Source organism: Drosophila rhopaloa, unplaced genomic scaffold (genome assembly GCF_018152115.1).
Source record: "Drosophila rhopaloa isolate 14029-0021.01 unplaced genomic scaffold, ASM1815211v1 contig_3, whole genome shotgun sequence".
Lineage (NCBI taxonomy): Eukaryota > Metazoa > Arthropoda > Insecta > Diptera > Drosophilidae > Drosophila > Drosophila rhopaloa.
Genome location: NW_025335123.1, coordinates 25,287,268 through 25,308,997, shown reverse-complemented (window position 1 = coordinate 25,308,997; position 21,730 = coordinate 25,287,268). Strand labels below are relative to the sequence as shown.

The 21,730-nt window shown below is 46.2% G+C and overlaps 4 protein-coding genes across 7 annotated transcripts; 3 read left to right on the top strand and 1 right to left on the bottom strand.

Moving 5' to 3' along the window:
* The first annotated feature begins 1,632 nt into the window (after positions 1–1,632).
* On the top strand, positions 1,633–6,034 carry LOC108047018 (D-2-hydroxyglutarate dehydrogenase, mitochondrial). 3 transcript variants are annotated; one of them, XM_017127045.2, is made up of 6 exons: positions 1,633–1,746; positions 1,820–1,883; positions 3,295–3,541; positions 3,616–3,757; positions 4,190–4,883; positions 5,351–6,034. In XM_017127045.2, exons 3-6 carry the CDS (start codon positions 3,341–3,343, stop codon positions 5,922–5,924), a joined length of 1,611 nt encoding a protein of 536 aa, XP_016982534.1. In that variant the 5' UTR covers positions 1,633–1,746; positions 1,820–1,883; positions 3,295–3,340; the 3' UTR covers positions 5,925–6,034. The 3 variants fall into 3 exon arrangements, with proteins under 3 accessions (XP_016982534.1, XP_016982533.1, XP_016982536.1); XM_017127044.2 differs by lacking the exon at positions 1,820–1,883; XM_017127047.2 differs by lacking the exons at positions 1,633–1,746; positions 1,820–1,883 and adding an exon at positions 2,896–3,042.
* Positions 6,035–6,543: 509 nt separating this feature from the next.
* Positions 6,544–10,291, top strand: LOC108046929 (6-phosphogluconate dehydrogenase, decarboxylating). Its single transcript, XM_017126896.2, has 3 exons — positions 6,544–6,664; positions 6,774–6,997; positions 8,898–10,291. The coding sequence occupies exons 1-3, from the start codon at positions 6,612–6,614 to the stop codon at positions 10,109–10,111; spliced, it is 1,491 nt and encodes a 496-aa protein (XP_016982385.1). The 5' UTR covers positions 6,544–6,611; the 3' UTR covers positions 10,112–10,291.
* Positions 10,219–11,585, bottom strand: LOC108046930 (protein bcn92). The gene is made up of 3 exons (XM_017126897.2): positions 11,327–11,585; positions 11,144–11,264; positions 10,219–10,563 (listed from the first exon to the last, which is right to left on the bottom strand). Exons 1-3 carry the CDS (start codon positions 11,404–11,406, stop codon positions 10,486–10,488), a joined length of 279 nt encoding a protein of 92 aa, XP_016982386.1. The 5' UTR covers positions 11,407–11,585; the 3' UTR covers positions 10,219–10,485.
* A 138-nt stretch (positions 11,586–11,723) lies between these two features.
* Positions 11,724–21,198, top strand: LOC108046927 (protein wings apart-like). Of its 2 annotated transcripts, XM_017126894.2 has the most exons (8): positions 11,724–12,458; positions 13,210–14,349; positions 15,407–18,028; positions 18,583–19,428; positions 19,492–19,661; positions 19,730–19,818; positions 19,883–20,073; positions 20,203–21,198. In XM_017126894.2, the coding sequence occupies exons 2-8, from the start codon at positions 13,291–13,293 to the stop codon at positions 20,473–20,475; spliced, it is 5,250 nt and encodes a 1,749-aa protein (XP_016982383.1). In that variant the 5' UTR covers positions 11,724–12,458; positions 13,210–13,290; the 3' UTR covers positions 20,476–21,198. The 2 variants fall into 2 exon arrangements, with proteins under 2 accessions (XP_016982383.1, XP_016982384.1); XM_017126895.2 differs by lacking the exons at positions 11,724–12,458; positions 13,210–14,349 and adding an exon at positions 15,209–15,336.
* The last annotated feature ends 532 nt before the right edge of the window (positions 21,199–21,730 follow it).

Below are 21,730 nucleotides of genomic sequence, written 5' to 3'. Positions count from 1 at the left end.
ACAAAATAATTCCTATTAAAATGCCTACTCTGCAATAAAACAATTATTAGGTTAACACCAAAAACCGTATTGTTTTCAATGACAATATTACTAATAGCATAAAATAAAACGTAGTCTAAGATTGCACTCTAAACTACAATTCAATATATGCAAGATTTTGGAGATTTATAAAAAACTAAAAGCATTGAACTACAAAGTGGTTTAATAACTTAGAACTGTATTTGTTTGTATACAAAGTATATATATATACTTTATTTGCAAGAATAAAGTATGTAGGGCTTGTATTTTGACTAAGCTCACGAGTCCTAAAATGTATTCTTCTATAATCCTAATTCTATGTTCTCCATTTTGCTTTGGATACAACAACAAACACAATGCCTACTAGATGTCAAAGTCGCTGCTTATTGGCAATACAAAATGCCGACGGAAGATTGCAGCAAATAAAAAATGGGCGCACCACCAAAAAACCTTTTCCCTTTGTTTTTAAGGCGTTCGAGGGTGCAACAGAGATAGAACTATTGCGCTCCTGTGAGGGGAAAGGGATGGCGTTATAGTGCTTGCAGGGGTGTCCCCACCCCATTGTCGCTCTTCAGTGGGCGTGGCCTGTGTGTGTGTGTGGTGAATTCGATTGACAGTATAACAGTTTTTATTGAAAAACAAAATGGGAAAGATTTTTAATTACTTTAAAATTTAAGAAATTATGTTGTTTTAGTTGAGGAAAGTCGATATAATATATGTATGTATGTACCTCACCATTAATATCTCTCGAAATACATTTGTAAGTTAAAATTTTGAAGGATTTTTAGAAGAAAATTATTGGCCCCGTTCTTACTGCTTAAGGTATTTAGGAAGTTTCGACTAAAACTTTATCGACGTATTTAAATATATTTTATAATGGGCTGCTTTTAGCTTCTAAAACATTATTTTTATCAGAAATACACGATCATATTTGTTTAAAATGATGATTATATTGTATCAACCATACAGATTAGGCTAGCAGTATTTGAAAAATTTAATGTAAAGTTAAACAAAAATTGGAATGAATGTAGGGAAGGGAATATAGACAGTTAAATTGTTAGAAACTTGCTCATAGACATAAGGTTTTACCTTTAGAAAATAAATGGCTTAAGTTTTATACAGATTTTACACTATCAATAAAGTATATAAAAAATAAATAATTTGTTTTCATAAAGTTATTGCACCACATTTTGTGCTAAAAAAGGTTAAGAACATTCTCTTTCTCACTTAATAAAATTATTTATACTCATTTACTGAGATATAGTCGACCAACTATTTAAGACCAATATTGTCATCGAGCATTTAAAATAGTACTGCATCAAAAAATAATAAAATAAAATCAAACCCCCCTGACACATTTATACGTACGCTGCTACACTCTCGGAAAGTTCAATTTGGGGAGCTTTTGCTTGTCGATCAAAGAGAAAATGGTTAAGAGAGTGATAAGATTGAATGCGGCTGTTAAATAACAGTTTTAAGCTTTAAATTTAGAAAAACTTTGCATAAATAAGAGACTCAACAGAATTCTGTTAACGCAACGAACGTAACGTAACGTCACAAATGATATGTGAGATGTTGGCCCCCCTTTTGCGTTTTGATTTTTTAGTTGCGGTTTGTTGTGGTTCCGCTTTACACGCCGCTCCGAATAAAATAAAATCAATAATTTCCTAAAGGGAATACCTATGGATATAGGCAGTATCCCCAACTCAACATCAGTCGATAGAAATTGTGAGTGCAGTTAAAACAATATTCTCTTGAGTGCTTTAGGTTAGTTTAGTTTATTTTCCAATTTATTTTCCAGTGAGAAAAAAGGCGCGTGCGGCTCTCTTAAAAGTGTTTGCATCAAAACTAATATTTCCTGAGTGGTATGCAAATAAAGTATCCTAATTAATCGTTTTGTTAACATGCAATGGCATTGACGCCTCTTTTTTTTGTTTTGCAACCGGTTTACATATGATGGTGATAACGCTTTCCCGCTTATCAGCTACCTGTTTAACCCTATGCATACATATGTATGTTGCTCTTTATTTTTACTTGTTTATTCACAACACGCGTTTACCCACACACATAAATTCTTTGACGTAATAACGACACACGCCAACGAAAGAAAGAGAGGTCAGAAGAGAGAGAAAAAAAGAGAAAAAAATAAACAAATAAATTAACCAGGGGTGGGCCAATAAATATTTAAATTATTTTATCCTTAAAAGGGCTGAAAATCAAAATACTTAATAAATAAACTATTCAAAAGAATATACATTTTTACCCATTAAATAGTTTTATAAAATAATTAGTAAAGTATAAAGAATAACTAATATCATTCAAAATACTATTTCAAATTTAATAATTTATTTCGAACTTGCAATAAGATCAAATGTTTTTATTTCTCTAAATAATCACCTATTTGGTCGAGTGTTAACTCAACCTTTCCTAACCAATCTTGGGTAATGAAAAAAGTAGAGTGACCTGGTGATATTGGTAATCCAGGTAGTCTATATATATCTATATCTATATCTATATTCCCGCATCCGTATCTACATTTGTATCTGTTTGCATTCCGTCCCGGTACCAAATGGTTTTATGATCGCTTTCGGTTAGGGATCTACCTGCGGCCTCATAAAGATCTTGACTTCGCGGGTTGAGGATGGGATGGGCTTGCACTTTTCGAACCGAACTACACCAAAACCGGACTAAGGTGTTTGAGTGTGTGCGCCGTGTGGTCCAAAATAAATATGCTAATTTCTTTATGCACGCGCGAAGTCGGGACGGACTGAACTGATAACGCCATCATAAATGGCGATATAGCCATAGCCATGGAGTCGGATGGGTCTAGTGGAAAAGTTCGGTTTCCTGGGGGCTCTGCTATCAGTATCAGTGCGATACGGTCCGCGGCCAGGAGAAGGTGAAGATTGCCTCCATAACCCACATCGAGTGGTTCGTGGCGTGATAATACGATAAGCATCCCAGTGCTCCGGGGAAGTCCACTAGTCTGGGGTTCAGTCTAACCGAAGACAGTGATCGAAGAAAGTAATGTGACTTGTCAGCCAATACTTGAGTTTAACAATTTCCATGAGTATCTAACTTTATTCAGAACAAGGGTTGCTAAAGAATTCCCGACTTGCTGAGATACTTCAGTCTCACAGCTCTCTTTTATCACCTTTTTCATAACAATTAGTAGGAGTAAATGTAATTTAAAACTTATTAATTAATTTATCTAAGCCAGAATCTTTAAGTGAATCAAAGGCCTACTGACATTTGCCATGTCTATCCTCGTTTCAGAGCCATTTAGCAGTCTGATCGCCAGTTCCTGCAACCACCCTCCACGATGAGATTCCAGCAGCTCCTGCAAGTGCGCAGATTGGCCAGCGCCGGGGCCACCACCTTGATGAGGCGACCCACCACTGGCACCGCACTGGCCACCCACCCCGCCGCCAGCACCACCACCACCACCACCGGCACCACTCCCATCGCAACCACTGTGCGCACAATGGCGGGCAGCGGGGCACCGATTCCGGAGCTCACGGAGGTAAGTGCTCCTTGGTCCTCCCCATTCACCCACTCTTAAGTGGCCAGAGGTAATACCACCACCCCCCCTTTCAGATTACGGACAATGTGAAGCGCGGCAACTTCGCCTCTCTGACCGACAAGGATGTGGTGCACTTCGAGCAGCTCCTGGGCAAGAACTTCGTCCTCACCGAGGACCTCGAGGGATACAATATCTGCTTTCTAAAAAGGATTCGAGGTGAGTTGGGTCCTGAATAAATTTTTTTTTTTTTTTATTTCGCTGGTTCTGGTTCCCGTGTTTCAGATATTAAAGACTTTTAAAATAGGCCCTACTACTTTTGAAATGACTTTATCCTATTCAAATATCTTAAGTTGGAAGCCATTTTACTTCTATTATATACAATTACTTCAAAGTTTTCTGTATTTGCCCAGTAATGGAGCACCCGCTACCCGTTCTTTTTTTGAATCTTTAGAAATAAATTGTCAATACACGAAAACAAGGTCCATCCTTCTGTGGATTGTTAAACAATTTATATAAAAAAAAAAAAAAGTTTTCTGTTTTTCCATGCCAATGATGGCAGAGTGGTCTTAGTAAAGGTCCACTAATCATGAAATTGGGACAAAATTCAACTAATTTGCCATACTAACTAGATTCGCCACGCAATTCCAGGTAACAGCAAGCTGGTTCTGAAGCCCGGCAACACGGCGGAGGTGGCCGCCATCCTGAGGTACTGCAACGAGCGGCGCCTGGCGGTGGTGCCCCAGGGCGGGAACACGGGTCTGGTGGGCGGATCCGTGCCCATCTGCGACGAGATCGTGCTCTCGCTGGCGCGCCTCAACAAGGTGCTGTCCGTGGACGAGGTCACCGGCATCGCCGTCGTGGAGGCGGGCTGCATCCTGGAGAACTTCGACCAGCGGGCCAGGGAGGTGGGTCTGACGGTGCCGCTGGACCTGGGCGCCAAGGCCAGCTGCCACATCGGCGGCAATGTGTCCACCAATGCGGGCGGAGTGCGCGTGGTGCGCTACGGCAACCTGCACGGATCCGTTCTGGGCGTGGAGGCGGTGCTGGCCACCGGCGAGGTCCTGAACCTGATGTCCGACTTCAAGAAGGACAACACCGGCTACCACATGAAGCACCTGTTCATCGGATCCGAGGGCACGCTGGGCGTGGTCACCAAGCTCTCGATGCTCTGCCCCCATTCCTCGCGGGCGGTCAACGTGGCCTTCATCGGCCTGAACTCCTTCGACGATGTGCTGAAGACCTTCGTCAGTGCCAAACGCAATCTGGGCGAGATCCTCAGCTCCTGCGAGCTCATTGACGAGCGGGCCCTGAACACCGCTCTCGAGCAGTTCAAGTTCCTCAAGTGAGTTTGCCATCGACAAGTATTTGAGTACCCCGGCAGAAGTTGTTCATAACTATGGTTCGATATTGGTTAGGCAGTGGGGTAACCTTTTCGATCTACCAAATTTATTGCACTAAATCCCGAAAAAGAATTATTTTGGGAATAACCCAATCGGATTTCCGGTTATATATCTTCATCTATCTAATTTCTTATACTGAATCCCACTAAGTGGACTTAATTCGCCTGAAAAATAATGATTTTGAGAAAAGCCCAATCCGATTGGTTGTTCTATTCTCTTCCATCTATTATATCATTTAATATATAATATCATCTATAATATATGATATCATTTTATAGACATGTGAATATAACCACTTACATCAGGTTGAAACTTCTTTAGGTGTCACACGAGTACCTTTTGCTAGTAGAACATAATAGATTCCTGTTTCCTTTGTGACCGTGACTAATCCCGAGTATTTCCAATTCAGCTCGCCCATTTCGGGCTTCCCCTTCTACATGCTGATCGAGACGTCGGGAAGCAACGGCGACCACGACGAGGAGAAGATCAACCAGTTCATTGGCGACGGCATGGAGCGCGGCGAGATCCAGGATGGCACCGTGACCGGGGATCCGGGGAAGGTGCAGGAGATCTGGAAGATCAGGGAGATGGTGCCGCTGGGCCTGATCGAGAAGAGTTTCTGCTTCAAGTACGACATCTCGCTGCCGCTGCGGGACTTCTACAACATCGTGGACGTGATGCGGGAGCGGTGCGGCTCCCTGGCCACCGTGGTCTGCGGCTATGGCCACCTGGGCGACTCCAACCTGCACCTGAACGTCTCCTGCGAGGAGTTCAACGACGAGATCTACAAGCGGGTGGAGCCCTTCGTCTACGAGTACACCTCCAAGCTGAAGGGCAGCATCAGTGCGGAGCACGGCATCGGGTTCCTGAAGAAGGACTACCTCCACTACTCCAAGGACCCGGTGGCCATCGGCTACATGCGCGACATGAAGAAGCTCCTGGACCCCAACGGCATCCTCAATCCCTACAAGGTGCTCAACTGAAGTCGGATTCCAGTAAATGATAAGTGAAAAGTTGTGTGTTTTATTTTTTTTTTTGTAATTTCCATATGTGTACGCGTAATAAATTGATGCAAAAATAATTTAGAAAATGTCAAGTAGTGTTCTTTGTACTTGTGGAGCTTGAATTCACAGCCTAATAATGATGGAGTATTCTTAAACCATCAATTTTCTTTATCTACTATCTCATTTATACATACATATACGAGTTATCTAGTTAGAGGTATATTTTATATTCTTATAACGAACACCTAACTAATTTTTAAAAATTTAAGTGATACTTAATAAATGCATTTATGGAATAAATCTTTTGAGGTGTATACAATTCAGTAGACTGCATTCTATATATATATCTGTTATACCTGTATAACATTGATAAATGAAAGTACCGTGTATTAGAAACTCTCTTTCGAATTGGTTTAATATCGTGTATACACCCAGTAGTATATTCCATTCAAATCAAAATATAAGCTCTAAACTTGAATAGCAATATTTTTGTAAGAACAAAAAACAGGCATTAGTGGGTTAAGGATCGCTGCGAGTTTGCCGCTCTCCGAAAGCTTTGGCAGTGCAGCTTTTTAACATTTATCGATACTTAACATTTGCGCTGAAACTATCGATCAGCGAACTAACATTTAAAATTTGCCATATATAAATATTGTAAAAAAAATAATGCCGCAAACTGAATGCGCACCTTGCACACTTAACACACAAAACATGAGCGGGTAAGTAAGAGAGGAAATAGACCGTTTTTTTTTCTTGTTTGCAAGATTCTGTTTTCTAACGAATATTGGTTTTTATTTACTTTCTTTATTTTTTATGTTTTCTTTGCAGACAAGCGGACATTGCACTCATCGGCCTGGCCGTCATGGGCCAAAACCTGATCCTCAACATGGACGAGAAGGGATTCGTGGTGTGCGCCTACAACCGCACAGTGGCCAAGGTCAAAGACTTCCTCGCCAACGAGGCCAAAGGCACTAACGTGATTGGCGCCGATTCCCTGAAGGACATGGTGGCTAAGCTGAAAACCCCCCGCAAGGTCATGCTGTTGGTCAAGGGTGAGTTGCTAATCCAAAAAACAACGTTAGAAACAATTAAAACCGAAAGAAAAACACTAAAAACCTGCTGTTGTAAGCGATCGCTCCGCTTTGATTGTGTTAGTGACTCGGTTTTACATGTGTGTGCGCGTGTGAGTGGAAGTCAAAGCAAAGTCATCAAACGATTTTTTTGCGGGTCATATTGCAATGTGCAAATGGGAAGAGAGGATAAACCGGTGAAAGAAAAGGAGAAAGAGAAGTAAAAACAAAAACAACTTTCCAGAGATCTTTGAGCTACGTTTTTAACTCTAAGCTTAGTTGTTGTATTTGGTTAAGCTTAGAGATGGTACTTTTTCAAAAGTCTGAGTTATGAAATGACTAATTTTCCAAGAATGCCATTCAATTTAAGAAACTCGTGTTCCATAATTTTTGGTAAATTTACAGTTTTTTATTCATGTTTGAAGTACATTTTGCTTAATGACTAAAACAAGTTTATAATTTCGGGTATTTTGTACCCAATAAACCTGCCTAACGCTCTGTATTTATAGCTGTAGCTGTAGTGCATTATCCACCTTTTTGGTAGTATCATATTCAAACCCATGGTTCACGCTTTCTTCTCCCAAACTAGCATGTCCAAAATTCCACTCACCTCTAGTTCGTACGTTAGTCGGCGTACCCGGCTTATCTACACCTTCCCATTCCTACGTAGTTCGGTGTTGTTTGCACAAAAGCAACAATAACACGAGCGCAGAGAGAAATCTTTGACATTCATTATAGGTCACACACAATGGGCGATTTCCCAAGGGGATTTCCTCGGATTGGACTAACCGAAATCCATTCTTCTGTCCACATGATCATTTGTCCCGGCGACCTTCCCTGCAAGTTGCCAGGCCAATCCTATTCCAATGATTCATTCTGTCTGCGGATCGCCTTATGCTCACACAGTTTGGGTCATAAATATAGCTATATATATTTAATATATTTTTTTATTCATTTACATTTTTTTTTTGAAAGTTGCGTGACAAGTTGTGTGAACTTTCACGAAGTGGAATTTAGGAGAACAAGGGTAATTGCATATAATTTTTTTTTTAACAATTTCCAAATAACTAATAAAAAGAAATACTATAATTTGTTTAAAATTAGAGAAAAAAGTTCATATACATATGAAATGTTTCACGATATGTTGAGTTTTTAACTAATGGCAAAAAATAATTTGGCTTAGAATTTGATGGTTATGGATGTCATGGATTTCTATGATTATTCATAATCTTGGCTTAATTGATTAGCATTTCAGCTTGGGTCTTAGATTAAAATTTTGACCGCTGGTGTGTCCAACAAGCAAACGACCGCTAGATAGATAGATCAATGCTATCGCCGCCACTCCGACTCGTTGGCCTTATCTGGTTCTGGTTCCAGTGCGCTGGAGAAGTGCTAGGGACGCCTCACGGTGACCTCCAAAGCGAAACAGTGACTTTCCAAAAGCAGCCAACTGACCTTGTCTAATCGCACGCTCTACTTTCTGGTTAAATCGACGATTTCTTCATAAACCAAAGAACTGGCACTCGCAAAAATCGTTTATAAAACGGTTAGGAAATTGCAAAAAGCACCTTTTATAAGAAACGAATTAGTTATTTTGATTTTAGACGTACATATGTTCATATATCATTATATCTTTTAACCAATATTGTTAACATCTTCATTTTACTGTTTGGTGACAATTGAAACTTTTGGAACACATAAGGCAGGTATACAAAAAGATCCTTTCTGTCTTATCAAAGCCCATAATTAAAAATTAATCTAATGGAATTTGTATCGCAGCAAGGGTTCAATTGTATCTATTGTTATATTGTAAGGCTCTACACAAGGGCTCATTTATTGAAATATCGACTATGTCTAATCAAGATTTCCTTTTCAACTCCAGCTGGCAGTGCGGTCGACGACTTCATCCAACAGCTGGTGCCGCTGCTCTCCGCCGGCGATGTGATCATCGATGGCGGTAACTCCGAGTACCAGGACACATCCCGCCGCTGCGATGAGCTGGCCAAGCTGGGCCTGCTCTACGTGGGATCCGGGGTGAGTGGTGGCGAGGAGGGTGCCCGCCACGGACCCTCGCTGATGCCCGGTGGCCACGAGGCCGCCTGGCCCCTCATCCGGCCCATCTTCCAGGCGATCTGCGCCAAGGCCGACGGCGAACCCTGCTGCGAGTGGGTGGGCGACGGAGGAGCGGGCCACTTCGTCAAGATGGTGCACAACGGCATCGAGTACGGTGACATGCAGCTCATCTGCGAGGCCTACCACATCATGCAGAGCCTAGGCCTCTCGGCTGACCAGATGGCCGACGAGTTCGGCAAGTGGAACTCTGCCGAGCTGGACTCCTTCCTCATCGAGATCACGCGCGACATCCTCAAGTACAAGGACGCCAAGGGGCATCTGCTGGAGCGGATTCGCGACACCGCCGGCCAGAAGGGTACGGGCAAGTGGACGGCCATTGCTGCTCTCCAGTACGGTGTGCCGGTGACGCTAATTGGCGAGGCCGTCTTCTCTCGGTGCCTGTCCGCCCTGAAGGACGAGCGCGTCCAGGCCAGCCAGTCGCTGAAGGGACCCTCGACCAAGGCGCAGGTGGCCAACCTGACCAAGTTCTTGGACGACATCAAGCACGCCCTCTACTGCGCCAAGATCGTGTCCTACGCTCAGGGATTCATGCTGATGCGAGAGGCGGCCAGCGAGAACAAGTGGCGGCTCAACTACGGCGGCATTGCGCTGATGTGGCGCGGTGGCTGCATCATTCGCAGCGTCTTCTTGGGCAACATCAAGGATGCGTACACGTCGCAGCCGCAGCTGTCGAACCTGCTGCTGGATGACTTCTTCAAGAAGGCCATCGAACGCGGCCAGGACTCGTGGCGCGAGGTGGTCGCGAACGCCTTCCGCTGGGGCATCCCCGTGCCGGCCCTGTCCACCGCCCTCAGCTTCTACGACGGCTATCGGACGGCCAAGCTGCCCGCCAACCTGCTGCAGGCCCAGCGCGACTATTTCGGAGCCCACACCTACGAGCTGCTCGGCCAGGAGGGCAAGTTCCACCACACCAACTGGACGGGCACTGGCGGCAACGTGTCCGCCAGCACCTACCAGGCGTAGGTCGCTCCAGCTCCTCCTCTTCCCGCTCACACATTCCATGTCATAGGCCCCGGGTGTCTTCCTTTTTTTTTTCTGGAGTACTTTAGTACTTATTTATACCATTAATATATATGTATGTATATATAATTTCATATTTGTTGTTTAACATAACATTAAATTGGTGTTTTTTTTGCTAGCAAATGATTTCGGTTCCCTGGTTTGATGGATGCAAAGTGGCATGTACAGAATCAATGCGTGTGGTGTGTGTTGTGTTGTGTGTGGGTCGAGTCTTTCGAGTTGTGTCTTCATGTGGAGACGGCTCCTGCTCCTGCATCTCCCCCTGCTCCTGCTCCCTCCCTGCTTTGTAGTCTCCTCAGCTCCCGCTCGTTTCTTCCTCAGTCATCGGAGGGCTTCAGGGTCTTCTTGTTCTCTATGACCAGCTTGTCAGCGCTGTACAGGTGCCCGATGATCACCTGTGGGCATTCGAGGGGTTAATAAACTCGACGCAACTGATAAGCGAAAAAAGCGGGTAAAATTATGACTTTCGTTTTTCATTCAGCCAGGTGGTGAACAAGGAGCAACCTTGTTAGGTATACTATTTATCATATAGAAACACAGAAAAAAATAAGATCAAAGGTCATTTCTGTGTCCATAATTCTCTTTTAAAATCTTTAGCTAAAACTAATAGTTATTTATCTTGCATTTGTCAACAAAAACTTATAGGCAGTTAGGAATTTAAGTTTTTAGGTTTATTTAAATGAAAAATATAGATAATAAATTAATGTGAAACTTATATGAGTTACAAACATAAAATATGAGATAGCTGAATAAATATTTGTGATGAATCTGTAGGAAATATAACATATTTTATTATGTTATCAAAACGTGATGTTTGAGTTCTTAACAATCAAGTAGTGTACAACCGGTCATCGTAGATGACAAATGATCGTATAAGAGTTTCTTCTGTATTGTATCAGGGCTGATAGTTAGGTGCGTGTGACCATCTAGATACTTCCCACCGTTGCTGATAAGAGGTGCTGTCAAAACACTCACCTGGCGACGTATCAGCTCCAGATTCTCCTGGCCCGCGACCATCTGCCGATCGATCTCCCCGAAGTCCCGGATGCCCCTGTTGGCGCGGAATGTATCCCTGATTTTGCGTGCAGCGTACATCCTGAAAAGATGGCCGGAAATGTATTGATTCTCCCCGCGATCTGCCTATTTCACCACACTCACCTGAAGTTATAGGAGGGGAGCTTCTCGGATTCACGCAGGAGATTTCTGTATAGTGTGATCGCCTGGCGACGCGTCGACATCCTGATCCTGACCTGGCCAAACGGATCTGAGCAGGAGGGTTAGCTGGAGTTTTGGAGCGCCTTTTAATTGATAAGTGATAACGCCGGAGTTTCGGTGGCCCCGTTTTGTTTCGTTTCGGAAAATCCAATTGGATTGGACCGCCTGATGACATAAAGAATTACATGCGGCTAGCGGGAAAATACCCACTTCCCCGCTGCAAAAATACTAGAAACAGCTGATTGCGGTATTTTCGCAGTCACATGCGCTGGTATTAGAGATGGACCTTATCCGCGCCGCTATCGATAATATGTGTAGTATATATCGATACACATCGCCCACTAAATATCGCTCACCCCTAGTTTCGATAGTGTTTCTCTCCTCTCGTGTAGAAAAACAGAGAAAATACAATTTTTCGTGCATTTTGCCCGTGCAAAACCCGAAAATCGGCCCGCGTCCGCTTGCATTGCACCGAATTCGCAGTGCACTTAACGCGCGAACTGAATTGGTCCCGATTTAGCGGCCCGTAAATCGCGAAATCAAAAATATTCGCAGCAAGAAGAAGAACGGAACGGCAGTAGCAGAGCAGCTATAATTGTCGCTGTTGTTGTTGTGGTTGTTTGTGTCAGTGTTGGTGGTGGTGGTGCGTGTGTTGTTGTTGCTGCCTCTGGGATGATGCTGTGCTGTAAAGTAAAGTAAAGTAAAAGTGGTGGCAAAACCAAAAAGACCGTGTGTGTGCAACGCAAAATACACGCTGCAATTGGCTTGGCGGCCAGGCGGACAATGATAAGAACAATGGTGGTTTAATTTAGGATCCAATAGTCGCAAAAATATCAAACTGTGCTTCGTGCAAAAAATTGCGCCAATAAGCAAAAGCAAACGCAAACATCGTTTGTTTTATTGCATTCCCAACACACACAGGAACGAACGCACGCAGTCGCATACATATGCGTTGCAGCAGCAACAGAGATTTTTTTTGACCACACACACTCACACACACCCACATGCATCCACGCAGCAATTGGAGCACAACAATAACAAAATACGGAAAGAGCAGTCAAATGTTTCACTTGAGGTGAGTTCCTTTAGTTTTGTTTATTAACGATTAGGGAAAATTGCTACAGCAAAGTGCAACAAATTGTTTGAAAATTGGACTTGATTTGATTTGTGATGCGTGTGTGTGTGGAAATTGGAAATCGCTGGGCTGTATGTGTGCGTGTGCGCGCACTATCGTGTGCTCTCGCTCGCACCCAACCAGTACTTACGGGAGCGCGTTTGTTGTGTTTTGCTGTTGCTGCACTTCTCTCTTTGCCTCGGCCAAACAAATCGCTCACTTTTAGTAAAATTCAATAACTGTCCGCAGTGCAAAAAACATGAATTAATAGTTAATGATGCTGGAGAAAGGGGTATATTGTGGTCTATATCCTGCGAAAGTTTCGCCCGCTTAGATTTTCGCATCTTGGCAGGAGACGTTGTGAATTATAAACTTTCAATTGGTATTTACCATGAAACTAGGTTTTCTATTTACTTTACAAAAGTAAAGGTTGCTCTATTAAAGTTTTGACTATCTATTTAATTATTAATATTACTGACATAATACCGAAGCTTATCTTTATATTTATTTGGTCAAATAACTTTTATTTTAAATAGAAATTTTCGAACATGTTTAGCTTTATTTTTTATTTTTAAAGTATTTGAAAGCCCTGCTTACAGTATAAATGCATTTTTTATTATCAAACTTATCCAAATGTTTGCTAAGCTAAGCTTAGGTTTTGCCGCTCACCGTAACTCTTAAAACTGGCCACTAATATGTTCTCCAATTGCAGTGATCTGGTTGCCAAGGATTAGAGCCACCAACAAGGAGTGAGAGGATACGACAAGGAGGAGCCAAGGAACCGCAACCGAAGATGTCGCGCTGGGGCAAGAACATCGTGGTGCCGCTGGACTCGCTCTGCAAGGAGAAGGAGAACACCAACCGGCCCACTGTCGCCCGATCCGTGGGCACCGTGGGCAAATGGGGCAAGATGGGCTTCACCTCCACGCGCACCTACACGCTGTCCGCCCTCCATCCGATGGCCGCGGCAGCGGCGGCGGCTGCAGCGGCCGCCAGTCCCTCCCAGAGTCCCGCCTCCACGCAGGACCACGATCCGAACGACCTGTCCGTTTCGGTGCCGGAGCCGCCGAAGCCGAAGAAGTTCTTCAAATCGAGGAACGCTGCTCCGCCGGAGGTTATAGCGCAGATAATCCAGCAGCTGCCGCATTGCGGGGCCGGTGCATCGCCCATGCGGGATCAGTTCTCCGCGGCGGCAGCGGGTGGTGGACACACACCCACCTCCGGTGGCCACGAGGCGGGCGGACTAAAGCTAAAGCCGGGCAAGGGCGGCAGCTCCGCAGAGCGGAAGCGCAAGTCGCCCAAGAAGAAAGCAGCCGCAGCGCAAGGAGCAGCAGCTACGAGCACGCCCACGACGCCTGGTGCGTTCTACGGCGCCTCCGATCGGGATGGCGATGGGCTGAGTGATCCCGCCTCGGAGCAGCCGGAGCCGTCCAGTGCGTCGGGCAAACAGAAGAAGGAGAAGAAGCCGAAGGAGGAGAAGAAGCTGAAGCCGGAGGCACCGCCCTCTCGGGTTCTGGGCCGCGCCCGCAAGGCCGTCAACTATTGCGAAGTGGACGAGGACGAGCGCTATCCCACGCCCACCAAGGATCTGATCATTCCCAAGGCGACTCGCCAGCCGGCTGAAGGGGCGGCCACAGCAACAGCAGCCGCCACCTCCTCGTCGGAAGCCTTCATCAGCTCCACGTTCGGCAGTCCGGGATCGGAGCCGTCGTTACCACCGCCCACGTCCGCGCCCAGCACATCCGCGTCATCTACGACAACCCAGTTGCCCTCCGCGTCGGGCGGCGCGTCGAATCCTCCAAGCGCCTCCCGCACGCCGGAACATCCCCCTATCGTTCTTCGCATTTCCAAGGTGAGTGGCGAAATCTTTTCGGGACATGGTAATATTAAGATCTGTTGGAAACAACATAGGTTGAGTTAGGTTGCCCATATCCTTCATATTAGTTATTCAAATTTAGTACATGTATCTGTATCTTCTTGTGATAAAAATATCTTAAAGATCCAGTAGCTTGAGACAGGTTTCCAATCGTTTTAAAATAAAGGATTTCTGGGTAGAATTGAGTTATGTGTGTAATCTTACAAATCTTCCGGTTTAGGTAAATCTTTTTTAGATCCTTGAACTTTTCATTTAACTTCAGATTCTTCACAAAATCTTGGGGTCCTATATTTAAAAAAAAAAATCGAAACGTATTTGATTTGTTAATTTTTTAATCACTCCCCATAAGAAACTAATTGTTATAGAAATATTATGACGATCAGATTTAGCGGAAAAAATGTACATATATTAAAACATATTTTAGCTATCTTATCTCAGGATATGTAAATTCGAATTCAATTTGAATTACTTTCTCACCACATAAGTGAGTGCCCCTGCTTTTTCTTGCATTTCTTTTAAACCCACATTTCACCACTCTCACTCCTTCTCACTCTTGCTCGGTACATTTCACCCAGCGAATCGAGCAATTATCCAACTCCAACAATTAGTCGAGTACCCCGAACGCGATCGCTCTCTCCACCGCCATCTCTTACTTCTCACACTCTCCCAGCCACTCTCTCCCAGGTGCTTCTTCTCCCTTTCCCTGCCTTCTCTGCCATGTGTGGGAAAGGGAAAGCAGCGCAGCGCGCGAAGCGGTGTTAAATTACGCGCGCTTTTACATGGCAAAACCAACGGAATTGGAGTCTCTCTCCCAAGTTGTTGGTGTTTTGTTTTGCGCCTCTCTGTTGCTTCTTGTTCCGCATTTATCGGTGGCTTCTTGCCCAGTTCGGTTCAGTTGGAGTGCTAATTATCGGGCACGGCGATACAGAGGTCCCCCTTTTCGATTTGCCAGATCAGCTAGAAGTAAGAAGCCCCCAAATCAGTGCATTCAAGTAGAAGTTCTCAGCTAATCTCGCACTTTCTGCATTTCCAGGGCACTTCACGCTTGGTCAGCACGGATAGCGAGGAGCCGCCGAGCAGTTCGCCCGCAGCTCACCAGAACCCACACAACCTGCTTCCGGTGTCGGAAGAGGAGCCAGCGGAGCGGACCGGAGACGAAACAGTTCCTGCAAGTACGCCAAAAATCACAGTGAAGCCACTGAGGCCGCCGCCAGTAGCAGATTTGGCGGAGGCATCATCAGCGGCAGTGGGAGGAGCAGCAGGCGATTCCTTCGAGGAACGCAAGTCACTGGACGCCAACGAGGACGAGGAGGACGAAGAAGAGGAGGAGGACGAAGAGGAGGAACCGCCGGAGATAAACTACTGCACAGTAAAGATATCACCGGACAAACCGCCCAAGGAGCGGCTTAAGCTGATTATCAAGACGGACGTGATCCGCAACGCCATCGCCAAAGCCGCTGCAGCAGCGGAGTCCCGCAGCGAGAAGAAGTCCAAGAGCAAGAAGCACAAGCACAAGCAGCTATTGGCCGCGGGATCTGTAGCCGCCCCAGCCCCTGGAGTCAATCCCGCCGAGCCCAACTCTGAGTTTAAGACGCCCTCACCTCATTTGGCCTTCAGCGAGGCCAACAGTCAGCAAGCACAGCATCCGCCATCCCAACACCATCAACCACTGCATCCGCAGCGAGTCTCCACCGTCATATCGCCCACCACTAGGTCCGATCACGACTTCGACTCACAGTCCTCGGTGCTGGGCAGCATCTCCTCCAAGGGCAACAGCACTCCACAGCTCTTGGCGCAGGCCGTCCAGGAGGACAGCTGTGTGATCCGCAGCCGGGGATCCAGTGTGATCACCAGTGATCTGGAGACGAGCCAGCACTCCTCGCTGGTGGCCCCTCCCTCGGACATTGAGTCGCGACTGGAGTCCATGATGATGACCATCGATGGAGTCGGTACGGGAGCAGCAGCTGTGGTGCCGGAGACGCCGCTGCAGGAGGACATATTGGCTGTGCTGCGGGGCGAAGTGCCACGGCTAAATGGCAATGCAGATCCTGCTCCAAACGAGGAGGCTGATCAACAGCAGCAGCAGCCGAAGAGAGCCACGCGTGGCAGGGGCAGGAAGGCCAATAACAACGTAGAAGTACCTCCTCCGGCCACGGAGACCAGAACCCGCGGCAGAGCCAAAGGAGCAGATGCGGCTGCGACTGCGGCTGCCATTTCGCCTCCAGCGCCCAAGCGAAGCACACGAGGCACTCGAGGCTCCAGAAAAACCGAGCAGGAAGTGGACATGGAAGTGGACGAACCTGCGGCGGCGGCGCCGGCGATCGAGGAGCAGCTGGAACATGCTGCACCTCCGCCGCGAAGAGGACGCATGGCTGCCGCCCGCGCCAATAACAATAATTCGGCCAGCGTCAACAACAACATCAACAAGATAGCCGCCAGTCTGTCCGCCAAAGCCGAGGCCAGTCGCCTGGTGGAGGGCGGAGCAGCGGGTGGAGCACCTCGTAGCTATGGCCGGAAACGAAAGAACCAGCAGGTGACGCAAGTGCTGCAGCAGGAGCAGGCGCCCGAAGAAGAGGAAACTCCCGAGGGCGAGGAGGAGCAGCCCACGCCCGCCAAGATTCCGCACACGGATCACAGGGAACAATCGCCGGACCACGATCCGGATCCTGATCCCGACGAGCTCTCGAACAACTCAAACAACTCGTCGCTGCAGCACGACGGATCCTCCTCTTCGCCCCCGCCGCGCGATTTCAAGTTCAAGGACAAGTTTAAGCGAACGCTCACCTTGGATTCCCAGGGAGCGGCTAACGCGGGAGCGGGAGGAGCAGCTGCAGCAGGAGCAGGACCAGGACCAGCGGAGCCCTCTGGCGAACAGCGAGGCGCCGTCAAGCTGGTCATCTCCAAGAAGAAAGGCAGCATCTTCAAAAGCCGCGCCCTGGTGCCCTCCGATCAAGCGGAGCAGGCGACAGTGGCCAAACGGCATCTGTACAAGCACAGCTGGGATGCGGCACTGGAGGCGAATGGCGGGGGAACCGGCAGCGATGCCAGCAATGCCTCGGCATCAGGAGCAGGCGTCGCCGGGGCCAAGGACCATCTGCTGCATCATTTGGCGGCGGGCAAGTCCGATGGCGATTTCGGCGACAGTCCCTCGTCGAACAACAACGGCTCCTCCAGTGCGTGCAGCAGTGCGTCCACGTTGCGCGGCGACAGTCCGGCGCTCGGGAAGATCTCGCGACTAGCGGGGAAACAGGGCGTGCCTGCCACCTCCACGAGTGTCGATGCCTTTGACCTGGATCTGGAACCCATACCCGGCGAACTGGACCTAGAGCGCAGTGCAGCGGGAGCAGCGTTCGGCGGAACGGGTGGAGCAGCAGGCGGAGGATTAGCGACAGGCGGCGGGGGACCCATTCGCGTCGATCGCAAAACCAAGGACTACTACACGGTGGTGCGTAACGTGAAGACGGCCCATCAGATTCAGGAAATCGGAGAGTACCAGGAAATGGACGACGACGTCGAGTATATCCTGGACGCACTGCAGCCGCACAATCCACCTGCGACGCGCTGCCTCTCCGCCCTGCAACTGGCCGCCAAGTGCATGATGCCCTCCTTCCGGATGCATGTGCGTGCGCACGGCGTGGTCACAAAGTTCTTCAAGGTGAGTCCTTTCTGTTTACTTAATTGTGGCCATGTGAGACCATTAATTCTCGATTATTTATTTAAGATATTTAACTCCACACACCTTATTTTGTGCACCGCTTTGCAATTTATTGATTATTTATTTTACATGATCGAATTTAAGCTTATCAGTGTTTATAAATCAGCGGTTGAGCTACGTATGTTTTGACAGGTTGCATGTTATTGGGTATTAAATGACTGCATATACGTACAACACTAGTCAAAATCGAATACTTGTGTTTATAACTTCATAAATGGGGGGTTTCAGGTTTATAATGGTGTCGTGTTTCACTTTAAATCAATGATTTTTTAATAAATAATGCTAAAGTCATCATTACAGTCTTGGATATATTATTCATAGTTTGAAATAAAAAGCAATAAATACTATATGCTAGTATGATCAGACTTCATTTAAGTAATTGAAATCATTTTTATTTAAACGAATGCTAAGTGAAATATATCTAAGAATATTTTAGCAAATATAAGTCATTTGCTTAAGTCTAGAGTACACAGCTAAATCTCTATAACCCTTAGGCACTATCCGACGCCAACAAAGACCTCAGCCTGGGTCTGTGCACCTCGGCCATTATGTACATCCTCTCCCAGGAGGGCCTCAACATGGACCTCGATCGCGACTCCCTGGAGCTGATGATTAACCTCCTCGAGGCGGACGGTGTGGGTGGCGGCACGGAGAGTGGACACCCGGATCGGGCGGGCTACGACCGCAACAAGCAGAAGGTGCGGGAGCTGTGCGAGGAGATCAAGGCGCAGGGCAAGGGTACGCATCTCAATGTCGATTCCCTGACCGTGGGCACGCTGGCAATGGAAACCCTGCTCTCCCTGACGTCCAAACGGGCAGGCGAGTGGTTCAAGGTGGATCTGCGCAAGCTGGGCGGTCTGGAGCACATCATCAAGACCATCTCGGATTTCTGCAGACCAGTGATTACCTGCGACACGGAGATCCACTGGCAACCGGCGCTGCTGGACAACATGCAAACGGTGGCGCGATGTCTGCGAGTACTCGAAAATGTGACGCAGCACAACGAGGCGAACCAGCGCTACATGCTCACCTTTGGCCAGGGAAAAGCGGTCGAGACGCTCTGCCAACTGTACCGCCTGTGCAGCCGACAACTAATGCTGCATCCCTCGGTGGACTGCGCTGGCAGCAACAAGGAACATCCGGGCGTGGCCATGCGGGAGCTGCTGGTGCCGGTGCTCAAGGTGATGATCAACCTGACGCACACGTTCAACGAGGCGCAGCCATCGCTGGGCGCCGAGTTGCTCGGCCAGCGGGGCGATGTGGTGGAGACGAGCTTCCGGCTGCTGCTTCTCTCGGCGAACTACATTCCCGACCACTGTGTCTTCGAGCTGAGTATTCTGGTGAGTGTCCAATAGTCCATAGCTTTTCCCTTCTAGTTTCTTATTTGTGTTTTCCTGTAATAGGTTCTCACCCTGCTTATTAACCTGTGTATGCACACGCTGCCCAATCGGGCTGCGCTTATGCAAGCTACCGCTCCGGCGGAGTACGTGGCGGACAATCCGCCGGCACAGGGAACTGTGAGTGCACTGCAAGCTCTGCTCGAGTACTTCTACAAGTGCGAAGAACTGGCCAGGTATGACAAAACGATATTCCCAGGTATTTGGCATGGTTAATGAATGGTTTTCTCTCCCCAACCCGCAGATTGGTCGAGAAGAACACGGACGCCTTCCTCGAGAGCAACGAGAAGGGCAAGAAGAAACAAGAAGAAGTGGAGGAGACAGTCAACAATCGTGAGTAATCGGCCGAATAATAAACTGTGCTCCTTGCTAATAAGCTGCTGCTTCTACCCCACAGTTCTGCAACGCGCCGGTCATCATATGGAGCACACGCTGAAGGGCAGTTATGCGGCCATCCTGGTGGGCAATTTGATCGCGGACAATGAGCGGTTCGAGGCGCTGGTGCGGCGCCAGCTGCGAGGACAAAGCTTCAAGGAGATTATCGGCGTGCTGGAGAAGTACCACACATTCATGAACCTGACCTCCAGCGTGAGTTTTGCATTGGTTTCTAATATATATTCTTAATTTTTAGACAGGTTAAATCGATAACTTGACCCCTAACTATGATAAACTCCATGACCCTTCTAACTGTTTAACGCTCTCTCCCGTTCTCATCAGTTGGAGGCAGCCTTTGTGGCGCACATGAAGTCCACGAAACGCATCATCGACAACTTCAAGAAGCGTGACTACATCTACGAGCACTCGGATGACCACGACAATACCCTGCCTCTAAATCTGGAGACGACGGCGCAAGTGTTGGCCGTGGAAACAGAGACGGCGCATGCTGCTGCCTCGTGCTCATCCACATCCGCCTCCGCTTCCTCATCCACATCGCCCACAGGATCGACGAGGGTGACGCGGGTGTACAAGACGTACAGTAGCCACAGATAATCGGACTCGGAATCGGGAACGGAATCAGAATCGGAATCGGAAAGCCATCGCCATTGTCGTTAACCACACCGAAAGCCTGCCACCAAAATAAAATTCTGTTGTTTGTGATTATGTAATTTGTTTATGTGTTGATATAGCAACCCCTAAATGTATGTGTATAGTCTGTAATGCACCTAGTTTCAGTCAGCTGTATCCCCACGTATATATATATTTATATATCGAAGTATATAGCTAAGAGCGATAGGATACAATGCGATCTGATCTGTTTCTGCGTTTGTATTAACCCAAAGTGATAGCGAATTCGTGAGCATGCTCTGCGTTTTAACTAAGGAAAATGATAAGGATTGACGAAATGAAAACGTGAAAGCAACACCCCGGACAACACAAAGATCCAAATCCCCTACTGATATCTGTACGTTATATAGTCATAAGCAATATTAGCAGCTAAACGTCGGCTTACCCTTACAAACACACACACACACCCATGTAAATATTGTTTAATCAGCGATTTTATCGGACGCGTCTTAGGTTTATTTCGAATGTGTTTTTTACCTATTCTTACCTTATATATTAAACCTTTTTTTTTATTCGTAAACTTAATGTAAATGCTCTCAATCTCAACAACACTGCAGGAGAAAGAGCGAGAGCGGTAGACAGAAGTGTAAAGAGAGAAATATCTAGATTCGATGAGGAAAATAAAGTTATTTTATTGCCTAAACTTAAGCTAAAGAAACTCTACTTATAATACTAAAACTGATCAATAAATATATATATATATGGATATATGTGTACGTTTACAACCACAAAAATGTCATATTTAGGCTACAAAAATCAGATTTAAAAAGCAAGCGCGTGCGAGAAAGAAACAATTTCGGGAACAAAATATATATTTATTTTGTGTTTTCAACGAGTACATATTGTATTGTTCTTGCAGAAAAAACAAACAGAAATAAAACTAAAATTGAAAAAGAAAAATATACTGACAAGTTGTATTATTTTGGAGGATACAATGCTGTTTCGATTTCTATTTTCCTCCCTATTTCGTTAAATTCGTTTATTTTGCGAACAAAAAAAGTCATTAGTCAAAATTATCTGAAAAACAGCGTTAAAAAACTGTGAAAATATATGTTTTATCTATTATTTCCGAAATATAAGCTATGTAAATCCAACATTATTGATTTTAAAAGAAATCATATTCTTCTCTTTTTTTCGAAAACGAAATAGTTTTCAAAAAAAGGGACGCAAAGCTTTTCTG

What these genes read in the sequence shown, in the direction of transcription:
- LOC108047018 (XM_017127044.2), top strand. Translation starts at nt 3,341, where the DNA reads ATGAGATTCCAGCAGCTCCTGCAAGTGCGCAGATTGGCCAGCGCCGGG. An exon ending in CGATTCCGGAGCTCACGGAG is followed by an intron (nt 3,542 to 3,615) that starts GTAAGTGCTCCT and finishes CCCCCCTTTCAG; the next exon opens with ATTACGGACAATGTGAAGCG. An exon ending in GAGCAGTTCAAGTTCCTCAA is followed by an intron (nt 4,884 to 5,350) that starts GTGAGTTTGCCA and finishes TTTCCAATTCAG; the next exon opens with CTCGCCCATTTCGGGCTTCC.
- LOC108046929 (XM_017126896.2), top strand. Translation starts at nt 6,612, where the DNA reads ATGCCGCAAACTGAATGCGCACCTTGCACACTTAACACACAAAACATG. An exon ending in AACACACAAAACATGAGCGG is followed by an intron (nt 6,665 to 6,773) that starts GTAAGTAAGAGA and finishes TTTTCTTTGCAG; the next exon opens with ACAAGCGGACATTGCACTCA. An exon ending in GGTCATGCTGTTGGTCAAGG is followed by an intron (nt 6,998 to 8,897) that starts GTGAGTTGCTAA and finishes TTTCAACTCCAG; the next exon opens with CTGGCAGTGCGGTCGACGAC.
- LOC108046930 (XM_017126897.2), bottom strand. Translation starts at nt 11,406, where the DNA reads ATGTCGACGCGTCGCCAGGCGATCACACTATACAGAAATCTCCTGCGT. An exon ending in CTCCCCTCCTATAACTTCAG is followed by an intron (nt 11,265 to 11,326) that starts GTGAGTGTGGTG and finishes CCATCTTTTCAG; the next exon opens with GATGTACGCTGCACGCAAAA. An exon ending in TGGAGCTGATACGTCGCCAG is followed by an intron (nt 10,564 to 11,143) that starts GTGAGTGTTTTG and finishes GAATGCCCACAG; the next exon opens with GTGATCATCGGGCACCTGTA.
- LOC108046927 (XM_017126894.2), top strand. Translation starts at nt 13,291, where the DNA reads ATGTCGCGCTGGGGCAAGAACATCGTGGTGCCGCTGGACTCGCTCTGC. An exon ending in TCGTTCTTCGCATTTCCAAG is followed by an intron (nt 14,350 to 15,406) that starts GTGAGTGGCGAA and finishes CTGCATTTCCAG; the next exon opens with GGCACTTCACGCTTGGTCAG. An exon ending in TCATGAACCTGACCTCCAGC is followed by an intron (nt 20,074 to 20,202) that starts GTGAGTTTTGCA and finishes CGTTCTCATCAG; the next exon opens with TTGGAGGCAGCCTTTGTGGC.